This window comes from Taeniopygia guttata, chromosome 7 (assembly GCF_048771995.1).
Source record: "Taeniopygia guttata chromosome 7, bTaeGut7.mat, whole genome shotgun sequence".
Lineage (NCBI taxonomy): Eukaryota > Metazoa > Chordata > Aves > Passeriformes > Estrildidae > Taeniopygia > Taeniopygia guttata.
In genome coordinates, this window is record NC_133032.1 from 11,502,052 (window position 1) to 11,522,942 (window position 20,891).

Sequence of the window (20,891 nt, forward strand, 5' to 3'; positions counted from 1 at the left end):
CACCAACCACAGGCCAGGGATGTGGGCAAACCCCTGCTGCCGTGAGGCTCAGCTGCTCCCTGGGCCTGTGTGCCTGCTCATCATGGATAACCTGTTCAGTCATGGGCTTCTGCCATCTCTGCCAGCCTCTGACTCTGTTGATTTAAAATCTGCAAGCACCTCGGTTTTGCCTGGGTTTTGGCTGGGGCAGCATCCCCATTGTCAGCACACGCAAGCATGCCTGCAAGGCAGAGCCTGGGACACACAGCCTGGGTCTGTCACATTGCTAAATCTGGCTCAAAGTCATTGCCCTGCTTGAACGAAAGTCACCCTGACTTTGCTGTTTCTCACTTCTCTGTTCTGCTATGCAAACTAAGAGCAGCTGCATGACTTTGCCTCCCAGCCTCTAGAAGGTACAATTCTTAAACAGCCAGCTGAGATGAGAACAGAGTGGACAAGGAGATGGGCAGGTGGCTGAGAGCCTGGCCTCTGAGATAAACATGCAGAGCATCAAAAACATGAAGGTGCGAAGAAATTAGCTGTGCAGGGAAGTTAGGGAGGGTGGACAGGGATTTTTGGATGAGACAGCAGGACTGTGAGTAAAAGAATCAATGTGGATTTTAAAAATGGGGGTCCTGCTCAAGTGATATCTTCACCAGGCCCCTGTACTTGGGGGTCCCCAGCCTAATGCAGCCCTTTCAGGGATGAGCAAGCCCTGGAGCTCCCACTGACCCCTTTCCTGGGGGCTGCACCAGCTCTGTGGCCACGCCAAGAGATGGCCAGCATCGCCATCTGTCCTAGAAGCAGGCAGGCAGAGGAAGGTGGCACAGAAATGGCACCCAGAACTTGTTTCACTCTGCTCAAACCCTCTCACTCCGTCCTAGTGGCTTTGGCTGCTGCTCCTTCCCTGCTGCAGCTCCACTGCAGGAATGGGGACCTTCCCTTGGGGAGTGGGGAGAAGTGGAAGGGAGTCAGCTGCATGTGATGAGGGGAGCAGCAGGCACTTGACTTGCTGAGCACTACTTAGCTCAAAAATTGCCATGAATACAATTTTTCAGTACATAATTGCCAGTTTTGTTAAGGCTATAAAGGGCTTGTGTTTTCATGTGGAAATCAAAAGCTGAAATGTTGTGCACTGCTGAAAAAAATATATGGCTTGTGTTTGCATAATAATATAAAATGGGTTTATGATGCAATTCTCTTGGCTTCCTGAGAGATTGGGTAACCAGGATAAAAACATTTGGTCCGTTGGCGTCCTGCTTTGCTCACCTAAAACCTATTTCCTCAGAAAGCCTCAAGAGTATTTCATGAGCATTTCTGAGACCCTGGAAAGCTGAAAACAAGCTTGCAACACAGAGATCCCCAAGATAAGAAATAAGTGTCTTCTTAAGACACACTCAAGATGCCTGTGCTTGATTCGAAGCTGATGTGAGCGTCAGAACTTCAGGCAGACCTAGGAGGAAAGGGCCTGCAGACCTAGGAGGAGAGGGCAGGGTGCTGCAGCTGAAGGTGAGGCACCAGTGGGTGATGGGCTTTTATTTGGCTGCTGCCAGATTTGAGTAGACGAGTGACTGTGGCACTTCATCTCGGATGAGGTGTGATTGATACACATCTTCTCTCCTACCAGTGCTGTGGTGGGCGACTTCCCAACTCTCCACTGCCTCCCCCCTCCATATCCTGATCTCTAAGGTGCGAGGGAAACTTTTGCCATGAATGTGCATCAGCAATGTGTTCCCCCGGCTCCAGATTCACAGCCAGCATGTGGAGCCGTCTCCTATCCCAGCACACAGGCCTCCCCACCGGTGTGCACAGGGCGAGCCGAGATCTGTCATCTCGGGGGCCTCCTTGTCCTCACACCAGCTGCAAAAGCCAGGGAAAGGAAAGAAAAGGTGCCAAGACTCGGCTCGGCGCTGAGGCTCCTCCTCGCCCTCCCGCAGCAGGATAGGATTCCTGTGAAGCAGCCTGTGGCTCCATCTAGTGCCCATGCCGGCTCTGCACCCACTGCTGGGCGGATGGGCCAAATCCCAGCCCCGGCAGCCGAGCACGCCGCCCTGCCTGCGGGAACCCCTCCCTGCTCCTGGGCAAACGGGTGCAGGAGGACAGTGCTGCAGTGGCATCCAGGGGAAAAAAAATCTACAGTGGCAGGAAAAACTCCAAGCCGTTGTTCAAGGAAATCATCAAGTTGCTGTCTGATGGCAGGGGACAGGTCTCCCATCCCTTGGAGAGAGAAATGCCTTTGGCATACGAGATGATGCCCTTGGCATTTCATCCACTCCAGGCGCACGACTCATGGCTGGGGAAGGCTCTTCTCGGGCATATCTGTCCTGAAATTTGTCCCTAAGAAGTGTTGGGAATGACCTGTCTCAGGCTCAGGCCTCCTCATTCTGCCGGGCTTCCAAGCTAGGAATTTATGGGAGGTGAGGAAGCTTCCAGCTGTGGTGTAGGTGTGGCAGCGGATCCAAAGAGCTCTGACCCTGCAGAGAGAACAAGTTCGCTCCTTCTCCCATCCAGGCTGCAAGAGGGAATCTTAAATCTCCGTGGCGAGGACACATTCAGAGGTGCAGGTGAGCACCTGGACCCTGACAATGGGTGAGCACAGCCCTTCTGCAGCAAGGCAGGGGCCATGAAAAGTCAACAACGCAGTTCCTGGTGCTCGGTCCCGGTTCTCCGGGCCCTGGGCACCCCTGTGCTCGGGGCGGCCTGCAGCTCCCGGCTGCGGTGCCACGGCGGTGCCACGGCGGTGCCAGGCGGGCTCCTGGCAGGGCGCTGTGCAGCCTGGCAAGCTGCTCCCGGCACGTCCCCCGCCCCGGCAAAGCGCTGAGTCACCTCAGCTGTGCCCCGGGCCGGCTCCTCCTTCCCGGCGGGACCGGCCGGGCAGCTGACTCGGCGGGACGCCAGCGGCCCGCGGCGCCGGGCGCTGCGGCCGAGCCCCGCTGCGGCGCGCCGTCAGCACCGGCACCAGCGGGACCGGCCGGTGCCACCGCGCCCGCGCCTGGCTGCCGCTGCCCGGGGCCCACGCGCGGCCCTGGCAGCGGAGCAGGCGCGGGGCCGGAGGCGGGGGTGAGCACAGAGCGGGGTTGCCAAGGGCCGGCCGGCGGAGCGGCCCGCTCCGGTCACACACGCCTCCCGCGGCGTCACCCGGCGAACGGCGGGGCCGTGACGTCAGGGGCCGCGGTTGGCTGCGGCCGCCGCCCGTCACGGCGCGGAGCCGCCTCCAGGCCCGCGGTGGCCCGGGCGCGGGGGACGCGCGACACCGGCCGCGGGCGGCCCGGGCGGACGGGGAGGGCTCTGCGGCGGCGCTCAGGTGGGCACCGGGGCGGGACGGGGGGAGCGGGGAGCCAGGGGCCACCGGGAACAGACGAACCGTGGCGCACGGGGGGAGCGCGGCCAGTGCCGCCCCTTGCCGTGCCGCCGCCGCCGCCCCTCCCGGTGCCCCAGATCTGCTGGCCGCAGCCCAGGGCCGCCCGCCGGTGGCGGCGGGGCGGGGTGCGGAAACTTCCAGCAGCGGCGGGTGGCCCCGGGAGCGCCGTGTTTACGCCGGGCCGGGGGGCGGTGCCAGTGCCGCGGCGGTGCCGGTGCCAGCGCCAGCACCGCCCTCCCGTCAGTTGGGACTCACGGGCCGGGGCGAGTACCGGCGGTGGGACGGTGCCGCGGGGGCTGCAGCGGCCGCACTCTGCTCCTCTGCCCCCCGGAGCGGGCCGGCCCGTGGAAGTGTCCCGGCGTCCCCGGGGCCGGGGAGGGTCCCCGCCGAGCCCTTAATCCGCTAAGCACCTTAGCGGGCTGCGCCCTCCCGCTGCCCCCGCCCCGCCGCTGAGCCCCGGGGGAGCGGGCAGGGAGCGGGACCCCTGACCCCGCCTGGGCAAGCTGGGGTGACCGGCGGGACGGCAGTGCGGCAGCAGCACAGGGCCCCCCGACCGGGGCTGTAGGTGCTCCCAGGTGGCAGCGGGTACTGGGAGCTGGGTGTGGGAGAGCCGAGCTGCTCTCGTCAGGCAGTGGGGTAGCCGGGCCGCTAGAGAGGGTAGGCAGCCTGCCCGTGCTGTCCCACACCCAGCACTACCAGGCTGTGCCTGTGGACCCCTGACTTTGCCTTCTCCCCCTGCAGTGACGCCGTGGGACAGCTCACGTCATGGTCGACTACTACAAAGCGCTGGGGGTGAGCCGCAATGCCACCGCTGAGGACATCAAGAAGGCGTAAGTGTATGGCAGCGTGCCTCTGCCTGTGGGGCAGAGTCCCCCAAGCCACCCCCACCTGGTGCCAGAGAGGCAGGGGCTCCCTTCGGGGCCTGGGGGGACAGGGCCCAGCTGCAGAGGTGACAATTCAGCCTTTGTTTCCTTTGCATGGATGCCAGAGCGGGGTTGGGCTTTGCTTCCTCTCTCCCTGCTGTGGGCCTAGGGCTGGAGGCAAGTCTCAGTGGTGTTTGGAGGCTCCTTTCTCTCACTCTGCCAGAGGGTGCAGGGATGGCAGATGCTTGGGGCACAAGGACTCTGCTGGCATCAGTCAGGGGACTGGAGATCACAGAGTGAAGAGCAGCATGTCCCTTTTTAGGGATGTGGACCCTTTGTGCAGGTTGTTGCTGTGCCCCAGATACTACTGGGGAGCTGACAGAGCCTCCTAAGTCTCTGCAACTCCTGCTTGGTGCCCTGCCGAGCTGCTGCTGCTCTCACTGGGGTGAGGCATCGCCTGAGAATGCCAGCAGATTGCTGGCTTGCCAACAGGTGGCAGAGGTCCCTGTGAGGGGCTTCCCGAGAGTGAGTGGCAGAAGCTGAGAAGCATGGGTTAACCCTAGCTAACTGCAGTGGGGAGGAGAGGGCTGACGGTGCTCTCCTGGCCCCAGGGGGCCTGTAGCAACCCCTGGTCCATGCACACTCACAGTGGAGCCCGTGAAGGCTCCAGAACAAACCTGTGAGCATTGTCCAGAGCCATCAATGAGGGCAGCTGAGGTGTGCACACATTGCTCTGCTGTGGTTGTGCTGCAGTTCTGGGGTAATTTCTGTTTTGTTTGTTTAGTATGTGTGTGTTGGTGTGTGTATGCATAAATATGTGTATATATATATATATATACATATATATATATGTGTGTGTATATGTATATTTATATATGAAAACACATACTCTTGGAAGGAAGAACTAGTCCAGGAGCTCCTATTCAGTGCCTGAGTCTGTAAGGTGCTGGGTGAAGCGGGCTTGGGGTGCTGCTGCCCACAGGCTAGGAGGTGCATGCTCAGATGGGGGGTGCTGGCCCAGGAGCCCAAGGGCTGCTGTGTGCCCATCACTGCCCCTCCGTGCAGGTACAGGAAGGCTGCGCTGAAATGGCACCCGGATAAAAACCCAGACAACAAGGAGTATGCTGAGCAGAGGTTCAAGGAGATCGCCGAGGCCTACGAAGTGCTGTCGGACAGTAAGAGGCCACAGTGGTGTCTTTTGTGTGTGTGCGTGTCTGCCCTTGGAACTGTTCACACAGAAGCAGGATGTCCTGCTTCTGGGCTCACCCAGGTTGCATCCCTGGCTGTCCCCTGGAGGCAGTGAGTCTCTACAGCTTTACCACACGTCTTTTGGGTCTTGGTTACTTACATCTCCCAGAAGAGCCCTTGAGAGAGATGCTGAGCTGTTGACATCCACAATGGGCTCTCCCCAATGGGCCTGAAGCTTTTGCATTCTTGCCCAGTGGTCTTACTTTGGTTTGGGTGCAGTGCTGGGGTGGCAGGGGCTTGTGCCAGCCACCTCCTCTTGCTCCCTGCTATTCTGCACCTCCTTTAGTTGGGAGAAGTGTCAGTGCTCCTGTCTCCACCTGGCAGACAACTTCCCCACAGCTCCCTTTCTTCTTCCAGAGCAGAAGCGTGATGTCTACGACCGCTATGGCAAGGATGGACTCATGGGAGCAGGTGAGTGGGGCTGTGGGGGTTAGGGCAGCTCTGGGTATATCCCTGCCTTGAGACCCGATGTGGGTCAGTGCCACCAGGGCTCCCTACCCTTCAGGGGAGATGTCACCCAGGGCTCCATTTAACACTGTGTTCCCTCCAGCAGGACCAGGCGGATCCAGGGCCAGTGCTGGGGCCCCTGAATTCACCTTCACCTTCCGCAGCGCTCACGATGTCTTCCGGGAGTTCTTTGGCGGACGAGACCCCTTTGCTGAGTTCTTTGGTGTGTGGGGGGCACGGGAGGCTGGCTCTTGGGCATCTCTCCATCTGTGGGGCAGCTGCTGAGCTTGGGGATACAGCTCACGGCTGGCCCTGGCCGAGGGTCCTCGCATCAGTGCCCTGCTTCTGGTTCACCAAGCTGATGGGGTAATGCTGATGGGGGGACCCTGCCTTTCAGATGACATGCTGCCCTTCTCTGAGCTGCGAGGAGCTGGCCCCCGGCACCATGGGGGAGGCCACTTCTTTTCCCCCTTCCCAGGATCCTCAGGTAGGAGATGCTGCTATTCCTCCCCACAGGGGAGTCCTAGAGCACCATGTTCCCCTGTACAGTCTGTCCCCTGCCCTCCTGCCACCCACCCAGCCACCAACCTCGTTGTTCCCTTCTCTAGATTTCTTCGCCTCATCCTTCAGCTCTGGTGCAGACGCAGGACTGGGCTTCCGCTCTGTTTCCACCTCCACCACCTTTGTCAACGGCAGGCGTATCACCACCAAGAGGTGAGGGCAGTGCCAGTCCACCTTGCTCCCACTGACTTTCCTCCATCAGCAGGCCTCTGACCCTGCAACTTCTACTGTGGTGCAGTGGCTGCACGGCCCTTGACCGTCCATCTGTTTGTCTGTCTGCAGGATCATTGAGAACGGGCGGGAGCGGGTGGAAGTGGAGGAGGATGGGGAGCTGAAGTCGATCCACATTGATGGTGAGAAGGGGCTCTGCAAACGGAGTTGTTGAGATCTGCACCCTTTCCCTTTGGGGTATCTGGGAGATGCTGCATCCAGGCTTTGGTTTGGACTGAGCCTTGGTTGGCCCTGGTTTGGATCTCTGCTCTGAAGGATTGGTGGGGTGGGTTGGAGGTGCCAGTGCCCCCCGCCAGCTTTGGGGAACTGGAGTGGATGAGTCCCCCAGTCCCTGCGTGTGTCCCCACAGGTGTTCCTGATGACATGGCACTGGGGCTGGAGCTGAGCCGGCGGGAGCAGCAAGCCTTCCCCAGGCCACGGGCTCCCTCCCCACCAGCACCAGCCCCACACCAGACCTCGAGCTCCTCACCTGTCTGCCTCTACACGGATAGCGAGGATGAGGATGAGGACTTGCAGCTGGCCATGGCCTACAGCCTCTCTGAGATGGAAGCTGCGGGGCACCACCAAGCAGGTGGGCACAGCCCCAGCTCCCTGTCGGCACCGGGGGGCAGCCACAGCAGCCCGTCCTCCACCCGCAGAGCCCATGGTGCCCGGGGGAGGCTGGAGCAGGAGCGACTGGGGGCCAGCAGTTCTGCTGCAGGGGGGCACGAACCTGCCCCCAAAGCGAAGCTGTGGCACTGCCCCCTGCTCTGAGTGCGGGGCAGGGAGAGGAAAGCAGGGCTGGAGTCTTGCTGCTTGGAACTCAGCTCCTGCCTCCTGTAGCAAGGGAGGGGGGTCTCTTCTGCCCTGCCTCCTTGCTCGGGTGAGTGGATGGCTAGTGGCATCCCAGTGTTGGAGGCTCCCAGACTTTGAGGTAGTGGCTTGAAGAGGAGCCCCCTTGATGGGGTCCCAGGAAGAGGGGCAGCTCCCTGCCCTGACTGCTGGAAGTGTGGGGGGCCCATGGACAGGCATGCTCTGGCTGTGCCTGCCCCTCTCTCCCTGCCAGCCCTCCAGGCAGGCAGGGTCTCCAGCAGGTGCCTCCCTGGCTGCAGCCTGCCCCTGCCCAGGCTGCAGGGAGTGCTGACTTGAGCTCCCCTCCTTGCAAGGAGGGCTGTGCACATAGCCTCTGCTCGGTGCCTTGGGTCTTGTCTCTTTGCTCTGGATGCTCTTGTTCCTGCCTGTACTCCGTCCTCCTCTGTCTCCTTGCAGACTCTGCCTGGTCACTCCCTTCCCTATGCCTTGCACACCCTCCAGGGCACTGTCCCTCCTTGCTTCCCACAGCAAGCAGTGACCCTCCTGTGATGTTCACAAGTGTTCCTACCCTCTTCATTGCCCATAGTTCTGCCTTGGCTATCTTCCTCCTCTGCCTGGGACCTTCCTCCCTCCATGCCTGCCTCTGCCCAGCCCTTGGCCGAGGAGGATTTCACAGGTGCTGTTGTGTACCCCCCTCCGCTTGTCTCCCCAGGTGTGTTCTGAGGCTGCTGCGCCCGGGGACCGCGCACGCCCACTCGCCCACGGAGGTTCTCCCAGCCAGGATTCCACTTTCTCCCTGCACGGCCACCCCCTGCCACCCCCTTCCCCAGCACCCTCTGGCTCCGGGATGTGGTGAGGGGGGGCATGACAGGACTTGTGGCCGAGCAATACCTGGGGCTGGGGGAGAGGCCCTGGGCACCACAGGGTGGTGGAGATGGTGGTGATGGGGGTTGCTGTAGATTAGGCTGCTGGCTGTACGCAGCGAGGGGCAGCATGGCTGGGCTCAGCCAGCAGGGCTGGGCTCAGCCCCCCTCCTCGCTGCAGTCCCCCCTCTCTGCCCCCCTTCTGCTAACAGCTGTCAATAAACCTGTTTGCAGTAGCTCCTGCCTGTGGGGACTTTCTGGGCTGGGGATGCAGGGTTCTCAGCTTTGCCTGCAGGTGAGCTGTACTTGTCTGGCAGTTACAGAGTGCAGGGATGGAGTTGGATGAACGTCACATTTCCTCCCTCTGCCATCCCAATACACACAGTCAGAGGGCAGGCCTGGCTGCAGCTGCACGAACGTGACACAAGAACTTTATTCACATCAAGATACAAAATTATAGTTCTCTAGAAATGTTTCTTCTGCTCGAGTGACTAGGCAGGGAGCACACAAAGGGGACCTGGAGTGGGGCTGGGCCAGGCCCCCTGCACCCCATGCTGCCTCCAACTGTGGAGGAGCCTTGCCCCCACTTCTGCCCCCACATGGGTACAGGAAGAGGGCTAACACGGAACTGACAGGCTGGGGAGTCCCCCTGCCAGTTCCCACCAGCCCCACCTGGTGTCCCCCTCCAGAGGGCTTAAGGGCCACAAGCCCTGTCCCCTCTGAGGTGACAGTGGGTGTGATGGGGTTCCTGCACACAGAGGGCCTGAGTCAGTGTCCTTGGGGAGATGGGAAGGGGCGCCTGGGGGCCGGGGGAGCAGAGCCAGAAGCACAGACACCATTTTACAGGGAGAGCAGCCCCGAAGGCTGGTGAGGAGAGTGCGAAGCGCAGGGCAGGGAGCAGACAAGAGGGGAGGGAGGGCTCTTTGCCATCACTGCGGCAGTGCCTTCAGGATGGCGTTCACTTCCTCGGCCACAGCCGTCAGTGCAAACTCAAACTGGTCCTGCAGGAGCACAGCAGGAGACGTGAGGATCCCTGCCACCTCAGCCCCGGGGGTTATGTAGGTGGAGGGAGAGGATCCCCATTTTGGGGCATACCTTGGTCTGCACCATACCAGGCCGCTGATCTCGGATATGCTCCAGCGTAGCAGCTATGTCTATCTCCTTCACCCCTGGGGCAGAGGGAGAGAGGGGTGCTAGGAGGGGAGTTCATAGGCCAAGCTCATGGACAGGGCAGAAATGGTGCTTCCCTGCACCTACCTTTGGCCATTCGGTTCAGGACCATGTCGACAAGGATGTAGGTCCCAGTCCTGCCTGCACCATCACTGCAAAACACAGATGCTTGGTCCAGGGAAGCTGGTCCCAGTGGGAATGGTCCTGGGCAGCAGGTCCCAGCCTTCAGTCACCCTCAAGCCCAAATACCCCTCCATCCCCTGCAGTACCTGCAGTGCACAATAATAGGGCAGGAGCGACCCCGGTAGCACTTGTTCACCTTCCTGCAAGGATAAGAGGGAACAGATCAGTGCTCTGCTGCGCCAGGGTCAAGGCTGTGCTAGGTGTCCCTTGCTGTGCTCAGTGGGGCAGGGTGGCAGCACACCACGATGTGGCCCTGGGGGTCCCACCCATGGCTCCTCCTCCCTCCGTAATGGTGCTGGACATGGTATGGGGACCAGGAGTGGAAAGTGGCCGGGGCAGGGAAAGGAGCTCAGTTCCTCAGGTGCCCAGCCTGGGGAGGGGAGCAGTGGCAGGACCCCCAGGGAGCAGCTCTGGTCCGGTGGGGCGTGAAGCTGGGGGCCAGGCGCCGGTGGGGCTCCTGGCATGCTCCATGCAGCAGGCACGGCTGCCAACGATCACTTTTGTGACTATGCAACTGGAGCCAGATTACTAGCTGCAAATCACAAAAATGACGCCGGCAGCTGCGAGAGAGAGAGACAGAGACAGACAGAGAGAGAGAGCGTGAGCGGGACTGAGAGGAGGGCAACATGCTCAGAGACCCCCCCCCCAGCTGCCTTAGGCTGGGTCCCTTGCCCCCCACAACCTGGGGACAGTGAGCAGCAGCCTGTGCCTGGCAAGAGCCCACCACCACCAGGGATCTAAGGACTTGGGCAGGCAAGTCTCCTGGGAGCAGTCCCAGTCCTGCAGCCCTTGCCCTGGGCTAGCTGGGGATCCACCACTGGCTACAGGGCATTGGGAGCAGTGGGTCACAGCCCATTTAAAACTGGCTCTGGGGATTTCTTCTTGCACACATGGCTGAGGAAGGTGCTAGTCAATGCTCAGGGGAAGAGCACTTTTCCCACCCTCATTGTGAAGGCTGGAGAGCCCTGACAATGTCAACCAGAGGTTTCTTGCCCACCAAACTCTGTTGAGCCTCATCCCAAGCTGGCCAAAACCTGTCTTTTCTGCTCCCTCCCATCCATGGCAGCTCCTAGTCCCTGCACTTGGTCCGTGCCATGGCCCCAACCCTCATCATCGTGGCAGCGATGTCCTCACCTCGCCCATCAGTGGCCTGCATTTGGGATCGCCGCTGGCTCCCCAAGGGCCGGCACGGTGCCAGGTGGGCGCTCACCTGCGGAAGTCGAGGAGGGGCCGGGTGGTGGTGGGGATGCCCTCGGCCGGCCAGCTGAGGAAGTGGAACTGCGTCAGGGTGCGGGTCTCCTGCGACTGCACGTTTTTCAGGTAGAAGCTGCGCACCAGGAAATCCTCGCACCAGATGTGCTCTGACACCAGGTTCACCTGCCCAAGTCAGGCAGAGGGTGGGCATCAGAGCCAGGCAAGTGCTGCACTGATGCTCAGGAGGACAAGGGCTGGAGGATCCTTCATGCCCCAGGCTACCTGCCACACTTGCCTCATAAATGTGGTAAAGAGAGGAGCCTTCATCTGGCCAGTAGCGATCACACTGCTTGACACTGTCCTCAGCGAGGGGGCTCAGCATGACAATGACAGTGCAGCCATGTTCCCACACCATCTGTGGGCAAGGCAAGGGGGGCTTCACTGCTGGGGAACAGCCCACGTGGGAGGGCAGTAAAGCCCCTGTGACCCATTTTGTGGGCAGCACACAAAGGGACCCCAATGTACTGGCACAGCTGCGTGACACTCACCTGCCAGAAGTCAGCAATAGTGTGGGACAGGGGCCCCTGTGTGGCAATGTACGCTGGCATCCGTGGGTCATGCTCAATCTGGAGGAGGAAAGGGGATATCACACTTCACGCTCTTCAGCCAGAGGTTGGTGACACTTGAAGGAGTAGGGGGGTACTCCAGGTGTGATAGGAGGGTTGGGAAGGGAGATTCAGGTGCCCCAGCCAGGATGAAAATGGCATTTAACAATTGTTTGAGCAATGGGGCAGGCACAAAGCTCACATCTGTAGCCCTGAGGGATGTAATTTCAGTCCAGCTCTACCCCAGAGTAAAAACCTCACTGAGGATGGGCACATAGAGGAGCAGGGTGGCAGGGCAGGAACCCTCAGTGATCACTCACGATTGGACTGGCATTGATGAAGTCACTGCGGGATGGGTTGCTCTCTGCTTTCAGCTTGATCCGCATGTGATCATCTGTGGGAACAGGCCAGGAGACTTGGTGAGTAGCTAGAGGCACGCTGATGTGCAACCAGCCATGGCCCAGAGCGTCCCCATGCCCCACGCCCTGCTCTAGCAGGACAGCTGGTCCCTGGGGCTGATCCCTGGGGCAGGGTGGCTGGGATGCTCACAGGGCACGTAGTCAGGGTTGCGGTTCTTCTTCAGGTTGGCTTCACTCTGGGCAATGGAGCAGATGCTGGGCTCAGCTTGGTAGGCACAGAGCGCCTGCCACTCCTTGGCCAGCCGGTCCTGGTTGCGAAGGTGGTCCTCCATATAGGCCTGGGGCAGAGGGTGGGACTCAGCCCGGCAGCAGAGGGGCAGATGCAGGGCTGGGGAGGGGGCTGGCAGCGCTCCAGGCTGGCTCACCAGGATCATGTGTCCGGTGGAGATGTCCATGTTGGACTGGACGGGCTCCTCGCACCAGGAGGGTGTGCTGCTGTGGGAGCTGGGGCTGGGCTGTGGAGCGTCGCTGAACTGGGACGAGACACTGCTGACCCTCGAGGTCTCCGCCGGTGCCGCCGGTGCGTCAGTGCGGCCAAAGAGAGACTTGGCAGCCATGTGCTGGCGGCACAGCTCCTGGGGAGGCCGGCAAGAGCCCTGTCCCTTGGCCACCGCGCCGCCATAGGGCAGCTCCATGCACCCCGAGTGATGCAGACACGTGGCAGCGACGCGTGCTGCGGGGTCCCACCTCCCGCAGGGCCCTACCTGGTACTCGAAGGTGGTGTCAGCAGCACCCTCGGGCCCCAGGGCAGCCAGGCGCTCCTTCTCCCGCTGCTTGGCGTGGCGCCGGAGGCAGAAGGCCGCAGACACTGCGATGGCGATGACTGCCACGCAGGCCAGGGCGATGAAGGTCAGCAGCACCGAGTGGAAGCCATCCCCGAAGCGGGACGGGCGTGAGTAGGCGGCAGCCTCGTTTCGCTGGGGACAAGCCAAGTAAGGGCTAGTTAGCATGGGCTGGGGGGGGCAGAGACCCTATTCTGCTGCACACTTGGGTTGCTGGGGGTTAAAACAGAACAAGGGCTCTTCCTGCCCCTTCTTGAGGGTGCTGATTCTCCCAGCAGGGACAGAGCTGGTGTCACTGGGGTGAGGCAGAGTGCACACACCTAAGTGTCACATGGGGAACTGCTGCAGTGGTGTCCCTGGAGCTGGAGGAGCTTGGCCAAGCCCAGGTAGCAGTGACTCCCCTGCTTCCCTGCTTCCAGCACTCAGGGCTGCTGCCTGAGGCAAACCCAGCCTGGACTGCCCTTCTACAAGGCAGGCAGCAGAACTCTCCCTTAGAACGCTTGTTCCACAGCCTCCTTCTGCCCAACTGGAGATCAACAAGGGCTGCATTCAGCCCAAGGAGTTAATGGTGTAGGATAGGCAACTGCAGCACCGGGTGCACCACTCCCAGACCACTGCTCCACAGCAGAGCACCGAGGGAGGCAGGGTGGGGAATATGCCAGCATGGCTGGTACCACCCCAGCTGTATCAGCTAGGGGACAAGTCCTCCCTGTTGCCCTCCTCATTTAGGACACAGAGCAGCTTCTGCCTTATTACAGGTTGTGTCTCTAGGGCTCCTTCCCTGTGATTGTGGGAGACACCCCAATCCATGCCAGTCCCATGCAGGCCTTGCTGGACAAGACCTTCCTGCCAATGCCATGACTGCCTCAGTCCTGATAGGGCAGCCCAGGGATACTGGGGCATCACCAATTCAAACATCCTGTGCCCAATGAGCTGCCAGAGCCCTGCATTACCTCATTGCCACAGCCTCCCATTGGCTATGAGCCTGATGATGTTACTGAGGGAACACTGCACCATCATCAACTACATCATCATCATCATTGCTGGGGATGTCCCCAGCCTAGGTGTCCCTGCTGCCACCTGCCCCCCAGCACCTGACTGCCGTCAGCATCCAGCCAGTCCTGCAGCCAGGGCACCCACCAGGCCCAGCGCCTCCCAGCTCCCCGGGGCACCCAAGCAGGAGCTGCCCTGCAGCCCCTGGAGGTGTCAGCAGAGCCGGGGGGCACAGAAGGGATTTCTCTCCCAAGGCCTGCCCAGGCCCTGCCATCTCCCTGCCTCCCTACACCCCTCTTCCTCAAATCTTGCACCAGTCCCACCAAGTCCAGAGCCAGGAGGGAATGGAGGAAAAGCACAAGCTGGTTAGAACTTGGAAGGTCAATGCAGAAGGGAGCTTGTAAAGCTGCCTCAGCTTCCTCTGAGCTCCATTTTAGTAATCTCTGACATCTATCCCAATTCTTGCCACCTGCCTCATCAAAAGGCATTGCCATAGACATACTCTGCATTTTGCTGATAGGGACAGGTTGCCTCAGTGGCCAGGCCACCTTTTCTTCATAGCCTCCTCCAAAGTTCCCCCTTCCTTCCTTCCTTCCTTCCTTCCTTCCTCCCTGCTCACAACTACAGCCACATGACAAGAAATGAGAAATGGGGACACTGGGCTGGGGATGTGCTACACCATTTTTCCTCCTCAGGCTGAAAACACAGGAACTAGGCTTGGTCCCTATCTCCAATCCCTGTTCCCTGCCCCAGGAGACTGTTCCTGTGGCTCCCCAGAGGAGCACGAGGAGGGGTAACCCCTCTCCAAACAGATGGTTCCTGTTCCATCCCTGCCTCCAGCTGCTTTGCCATTCTCTGGGGACACGATGACATTTTGCCTGCCTAGCTGTGGTTTGTAGAGTTCTCTGGGAACATCCCAGTGCTCGGGTGCTCAGGCCACAGCTGAGATGGGTGTGCAGGCTGGAGGGAGGCAAGGGTGAGGATGAGCCTTGAGGGACACAGCCTGCAGTCCCCCGGTCTTGGGGGGAAGAAAAGCCTCTGGGAATCCCTCTCAAACCACCTTCAAACACTGTGGCGCTTTGTTTTGAAAAGAGCTGAGAGCCCTGGGCAGGATCATGTTGTCAGGCAGTGGAAGGGGATGATGGACAGACAGGACTGGAGCAGTCTCCAACAGGAGTCCTCCAACACAGGACTGGAGTCTATTTCCAACACAGCATCCCAGACACTGCCCAGTTTCCTCTGCTATTCAGCTGCCCCACAGACCTTCAGGGACAGCTCACTCACAAGGCCCTTGTATCCCAGGGCTGGGGGCTCCTGGCTTGTGCCCAGGAGCAGCACCCCCACTCCCCTATCCCTGCCCCCCCCCAGCCCCAAGGGGCGGAATCCTTGCTCACTCCTACCTCTCCCACTCCTGTTTGCACAATCTTCAGGCCCAGCTCATGCTCCAGCTCTCCCTTCACTTGCTCTGTGGACAGGGAGGAGACGGTCAGAGGAAAGCTTCCCCTCCACACAAGAGACCCCCCAGAAACAGAGCCAAGGGATAGCTCTGACAGCTGCTCACTTCAGCTCCTCGCCTCAGCCAAAGGCAGAGGGATGTACAGCAGGAGCCCTCTCTTCCTGGTCCCTGGGAAGGGGCACTCCACAGCTGGGAGGGGAAGAGAGGAACAAGATCAGGGGGACACTGCCCAACTTACCAGTCTGGCTGGCCACGTCTGCCAGTGAAAAGTTCTGGGGGTTCTGTCGGATGCGGAAGGTAAGTGCAGGACCCACAACGCTGCCGGAGAAAGGGGGGACACAGTGTGAGAGCTGGAAACGCAGACCCCCTACCCACCCTCACCACAGCCCAGTCCCTCCTGTCCCCCTGCCTGGGAGTGCTGAGCATGGCCAGGGCTCAGGCAGCAGCAGCCCATGGCACCAGAACCCTCACCTGATGTTGATGAAGCTGGCAGTGGAGAGGTGGAGGTGCTTGGCTAGGAGCTCCAGCAGCTGCACGCCAGCAGCCAGCCCCAGGGGCCTGTGGGGACAGTGTCAGGGTGAGGAGGGGTAGCAGGGGTGAGGGGACAGCCCTGTGCTCCCCACAGCCAGGGAACAGGGATAGGCAGGCTCAGGGGGCCCCAAGCACATAGCAAGAGCAGGTGTCAGGTTGGGCAGGAGGGAAGAGTGTGGCGCTGTGGGGTGGTGGGGGGGAGCTGGCCCCCCTTGCCCACGAGTGTGCACAGAGACATTCGTGCACACACACTCCCAGCCTTCCATCCTGCAACACTGAGCTCTGGCCTTGGTGTGGGCTGGGAAAGGAAGGCTTTGGGGTAGAACAAGGGCTGTGCGTAGAGAATGGACCAGTGGGAGCTGACCCCATAGAAACCCGACCCTACCAAAGACCCAACAAGTTCAGTCAAGCATGTGACACTGTGACAGCTGTTGGTGGGAAGATACAGACCCTTCACACATGCAGACCCCCTTGCATGACCCCCAGCTCTCACTTCTGGTCTGTGATGATGTAGCCATACTCGTCTAGTGGCCGCATGCCCTGTTGTGCCCCACTGTCCTTCATCTCGGTGTGGCTCTTCTTCTCCACTACAATGTGCTTTCCAGGGCTGAGTGCATCCCCACTGTGTCCCTGTTGTGGCTCAGCCCGTGGAGCTGGTGAGGATGCTGCCCTGCCCTTCATTCCATCTCCTGGGGAGCTGCTGGCTGGGATTTTGAGGGGTGGCATTGTGGAAGAAGGGGGCACTGGCTCTTCTCCATGCTGCATGTCCCCCTCCATCACCTGAAGGGAGGAAAAGGGAGAAGCTGGAATCTCTGAGGAGAGCCTTGGGGAAATGTCTCCTCCCCCTCATCCCACCTGTGCCATGGCACCTCCTCCAGCATCAGCCTGCTGCAAACCCACTCGTTTCGCTGTGGGCACTTCAGGGTCAGCAACACCTGGAAAGGAGAGAGACAGAGGTCCTGCAGCACCCACCCCAAAAGGCAACACTCCCTACCATGAAACAGGGCATGCTGGCACCTGCTGCTGCCAGTCCCTGTTTGTCCCATCCCTGCACCCAGCTCACCAGAGCTCTGGAGCAGTTGGAGGAGGGTGGATAGGCTGTTTATCTGCTGGGGACTCAGTTCTGGCAGCCCCAGGCCATAGCTGGCCAGGAGAGAAGCCAGTCTCTTCAGGGCAGCATCTGCAAGAGGATGTAGCATCAGGTTGGATGCTCTGCATCTGCAGGGAGAGCAGGGGCCAGGGATGAAGCAGATGGAGCAGGGGGGGTTGCGGGTATATTCTGCCCGTGGGCATAAACCCAAAGAGGAGGGAAGTGTGAGCCACGAGGAACTCATGGCTGTGGGAACAGGATAGGGACAAGGGTTGGTGCCTGGCTGGAGAACAAGGTACCCGTCTGTGCAGAGGGTGGCTGGGCAGCCAGGGGTGCTTGCTGCTCCCTCTCCTCTATGTTTCTGTAGTCACTGGGGAGCCGCAAGCTGTGCTGAAGCCTGGTGCTGGCAGGGTCCGGGCGGCCAGCTTTCTCTCTGGGCAGGGAAAGCATGCCCAAGTCCTGGAAAAGATGCCCCCCATCCACTCCTGGCTGCCCGCCATAGGAGGGAACAGGGCCAGCCCCAAAAAGGGTCTGGGCAGGGACCCGGCTCAGCAGCGAGGAGGTCTCAGAGCTCTGCCTGGCTGAGCCGCTGGGATGCTGGTGAGCACCATCCTGATAGCTGAACTGCAACCAAAACACATGTCAAACCCCACAGGTCCCCTGCCACCCCATGGAGGAGGCAGGGGGTACCCTAGCACCAGCAGAAAAGTGCTGGGAGTGCAGCAGCTCCCTGCCAATCTCTACTTTTCTGCCCAGGAGAAGGTGCTCACCCCCCAGCTTACCTTATGGTAGGAGTAGGGATTGAGCAGAGCCTCCTCGTAGCCCAGCTGGGGTGGGGAGGGCAGCAGGACGTGCTCCAGGTACCGCTGCACCAGAGGGGAAAGCAGCAGTGCTGGGGGCTGCTCCAAATGCTGAGCTGCTGGCAGGCCAGGGTCTGGAGCTAGTGGGGCTCGCCGGGGCTCGCTGCGGTGAGGCAGGAACCTCGAAGGCAAAGAGCGCTGGGGTAACTCACCTGGGTAAAGGGGGAGGTCCCTCCCCTAATCCCATTTTGGGGAGAAAGCCCTCGCTGCTCCCTTGAGCTCTGCTGGCACTGTCCTACCTGTCCCTGGCCACCGGCTCCAGCGAGGGTGGCAGGCGGAGGCGGGGGATGCGCTCCATCTCCTGAGAGATCACATACTGGGTGATGCCATCCTGCCACGAGAGCCCTGCCGTGGGGGGAGGCTGTGAGACATGAGGGCAGCCTGGGAACCATGGCGTGAGTGCATGGGACGCCGTCCTGATATTCTGACCCTGTGTCCCATGGCCTGGGTTTGATCCCACTCCTCCTCAGCCCACCCTGGGCCAGCAGGACTGCAGACAGATCTAGGGCCACTAGGCAATTCTACCTGGCATCCCTCCCTGCATGGTCGCAGTGACTTCCCCCATGCTCCCCCGCTCACCTTGTGCCATGAGATGCCGCAAGACATCCTGCAGACGCTGGAGCACAGGAGATGTGACCTGAAAGTAGGGTCTGTCCTGCACGGAGCCCACCTGGCATTGTCCAAACAGCCCATCTGCAAGAGAAGGAAGAGAGCGGGACTGGATGAACAAACACCCGACGTGAGGATCTCCAGGCACAGCCCCACCTTTCTCCTGCCATGCCTCCTTGCACTGCACCCTAGGTTCCCCTGCAAGGCATCCCTGTACCCTTCACACACACTTGGGAAGGGAGAGGGGATCCCTGCGCCCCTGCTAGCCACTTACCCTGCACACACACCTCCTGCGGGGAGCACAGCCTTCGGTCAAACAGGCAGCCTGGGACAGACAGACAGACAGGCCAGTCAGCACAGCATTCAAGGGAACTCCAATGGAATCTGCTCATCACCAGCTGCCTGGGGGATCCCTACGCTCCAGGAAAGCAGCACAGGGATGCAATGTGGTGATGGTGGGAGGGGACGCAGCTTTATAGCCCATAGCAGAGACTCGGTGCCAGTCTTTTCTGCCCCTCAGAGACAAGATGGGGGCTGTATAGAAAGTATGCCTTTGGCTCTGGAGAGTAGGGAAGGCCTGGAGTTTTATAGGGTCCTGGCAGTTGGGAAGGTAAGACTGAGGCAGCAGAGACCCGCAAAACCACATCTGCTGCTCTCCTACATGTGGCACTACGAGGAAGGGATGCAACCCAGTGACACCAGAATCCACTCTCCCTGCGAGGCGGACCCCAAAGCATGGATGTAGTGGTGTTGGGGGTGTGGGGTGTGTACCTCTCCAACCCCTTCGGCGGGCAGCCCTTGGGCAGGGGGCGGCTTCCCCCTTCCTCTCCCCCCCCGTTTCGGTCCAAGACCGTCAGCAGCGAGACGGCAGCAGGCGATGACTCAGCCCCGGATGGCAAGGAAGGAACGAGAAAACAACCGGGGGGAGGGGAGGGAGGGGCCCATCAAGCCCGCCGCGGGGGAAGGGGGCTAGTGGGGATGAGGGTCTTCGAAACCCCGGCACCCTCGGGCCAGCGTCCCCCGGGGCGGAGGCCCCGCAGGTGCGGGCACAGGACCCCGCTGCCAGGGGAGCCGCCAGGGACGGCGGCGGCGGCGGGGGCCGGGCCGGGGCGGCAGGGCCGGCGCTGTCCGCCGTGCTGAAACGGCGCAGCGCTGTCCGCCGAGACGCCGCGCTCCGCCGGGAGGGGCGGTGGCCCCAGCTCAGCGAGGCTCCCCCGGCCAGGACGGTGCTCGGCCGCGGCCGTCCCGGTATCAGTCCCTGCTTGCTCCCGGGGGCGGCGGGCCCCCGCGGCGCAGCCGGATCCATCCCGGCACTCCCGGGCCGCTGGAGGACGAGGGGCGCAGCAGCCTCGGGCGCTCGGTAGTGAGTCAGCGGAGCCGGAGCCGTGCCGTGCCGTGCCGGTGGGCTGCAGCCCTGCTACCGACAGCGACACTCGAGTCCCCGAGAGCACCAAGCACGGACCACACGGACCGACCTAGAGAAGAGCGGGTGCACCGGCCCGGGCGGGCCGCAGTTACAGGCGGAGGGCGGCTAAAGGGCGGCATGGTCTCGGAGGAAGCCACGCTTAGGGCCGCTGGCCCGGGTTCCCCATCCCTGCGGCAGCCCCAGGCACCGGCTTTGCCCCGGGCATGAGCAATCACCGTTCTGCTCCCGTCCCGTAGCTGCTGGCTCTCGGGGCCGGCGGGGCGGCACCTCTACATCCGGCGGAGTGCCCCGGGTTTAGCACACCCGGCAGCCCCGGGAGAGGGGCGCCCCCGGTGCCAATGGCGCACCCGCGTTGCCGGTGCTGGGCCGCCCTGTCCCGCTATCCGCCAGGGACCGGACTCGCCGCTGCACGCCGTGACAGCAACCTACAGCGGCGGCGACCGCACCGGCCGCGGAGTCCCGTGCCCCGCCACTCCCCGGGAATCTCCTTCCGGCCCTCGCGCAGCCCGGGGCAAAGCCCTGCCCGGGGTCGCGGTCTCACCGTGTGCGGCGGTGGCGGCGGCAGCACCATCACGCAGCTGCCCGCGGCCGGCCAGGAGGAGGAGGCAGAGGAGCGCCCGGAGGAGCCGCCGCCCCATGCTCCGCTCACGGCCGCACCATGGCGCACCCGCCGGCCGCGCCCCCGCCGCCGCCGCCAACCCGCGCCCCGCCGCGCCGCGCGCCCCGCCCGCCGCCGCCGCCCCGCCAATGGCGCGCGGCGCGCTGCCGCGGCCAATCAGGGCCCCGCGCGGCTGCCCTCAGCGCCGCGCTCACGCCCCCCGCTGTCCAGCGGGGCCAATCACGCCTCGCTCCGGGGAGACCCGGCCGAGCGCCCCGCCAATCACAGCGTCCCCGGGGGCGGGCCACGCCCTCCCCGGGGGTGTGCCACGGTGCCGGCAGCGCCCCCGCCAATCAGCGGCCGCCCCTTCCCAGCCCTGCGGCCGCACTGGCTCCCGCGTGGGACACGCCCCCGAGCGCCGCCCAATGAGCGGCGAGCGCAGAGCCGCACCCTCGTACCCCGCCCGGCGGCACCGCCCGGGCACCGCCCGCGGGCAGCGGCAGCCCCCGGCCCGGGCACGAACCCCTCCCCGGCCCGGCCAGCAGCTTCAGTCTGGCGCCGGCACATCCCTGCGCACACCGCAGGCTCGTTCCTGGCGAAAGGGACGGCCCCAGCGCTGCACGAGACACG

At 62.0% G+C, this 20,891-nt stretch overlaps 2 protein-coding genes and 1 non-coding gene across 10 annotated transcripts; 1 reads left to right on the forward strand and 2 right to left on the reverse strand.

The window, feature by feature from the left end:
* The first annotated feature begins 2,897 nt into the window (after positions 1-2,897).
* DNAJB2 (DnaJ heat shock protein family (Hsp40) member B2) lies at positions 2,898-8,581 on the forward strand. 7 transcript variants are annotated; one of them, XM_030277353.4, is made up of 10 exons: positions 3,142-3,283; positions 4,082-4,170; positions 5,269-5,378; positions 5,809-5,862; positions 6,002-6,121; positions 6,296-6,385; positions 6,507-6,612; positions 6,742-6,812; positions 7,040-7,261; positions 8,195-8,581. In XM_030277353.4, the coding sequence occupies exons 2-10, from the start codon at positions 4,106-4,108 to the stop codon at positions 8,203-8,205; spliced, it is 849 nt and encodes a 282-aa protein (XP_030133213.1). In that variant the 5' UTR covers positions 3,142-3,283; positions 4,082-4,105; the 3' UTR covers positions 8,206-8,581. The 7 variants fall into 7 exon arrangements, with proteins under 7 accessions (XP_041573235.2, XP_030133213.1, XP_030133209.2 ...); XM_041717301.2 differs by lacking the exons at positions 3,142-3,283; positions 8,195-8,581 and adding an exon at positions 2,898-3,039 and having other exon boundaries at positions 7,040-7,580; XM_030277349.4 differs by lacking the exon at positions 8,195-8,581 and having other exon boundaries at positions 7,040-7,580.
* Positions 8,582-8,748: 167 nt separating this feature from the next.
* On the reverse strand, positions 8,749-20,385 carry PTPRN (protein tyrosine phosphatase receptor type N). Of its 2 annotated transcripts, none has more exons than XM_030277348.4 (23): positions 20,205-20,385; positions 18,512-18,562; positions 18,208-18,321; positions 17,868-17,973; positions 17,551-17,749; positions 17,068-17,392; positions 16,742-16,858; positions 16,534-16,613; positions 16,172-16,458; positions 15,619-15,705; positions 15,386-15,465; positions 15,092-15,156; positions 12,621-12,833; positions 12,282-12,491; positions 12,047-12,194; positions 11,818-11,891; positions 11,441-11,518; positions 11,188-11,307; positions 10,909-11,075; positions 9,785-9,838; positions 9,603-9,667; positions 9,441-9,514; positions 8,749-9,346 (listed from the first exon to the last, which is right to left on the reverse strand). In XM_030277348.4, the coding sequence occupies exons 1-23, from the start codon at positions 20,299-20,301 to the stop codon at positions 9,275-9,277; spliced, it is 2,883 nt and encodes a 960-aa protein (XP_030133208.4). In that variant the 5' UTR covers positions 20,302-20,385; the 3' UTR covers positions 8,749-9,274. The 2 variants fall into 2 exon arrangements, with proteins under 2 accessions (XP_030133208.4, XP_072788209.1); XM_072932108.1 differs by having other exon boundaries at positions 17,868-17,989; positions 20,205-20,370.
* On the reverse strand, positions 10,181-10,252 carry MIR153-2 (microRNA mir-153-2). Its single transcript, NR_049077.1, has one exon. It is a non-coding gene; the product is annotated as a microRNA mir-153-2 (primary transcript).
* Positions 20,386-20,891: the final 506 nt, after the last annotated feature.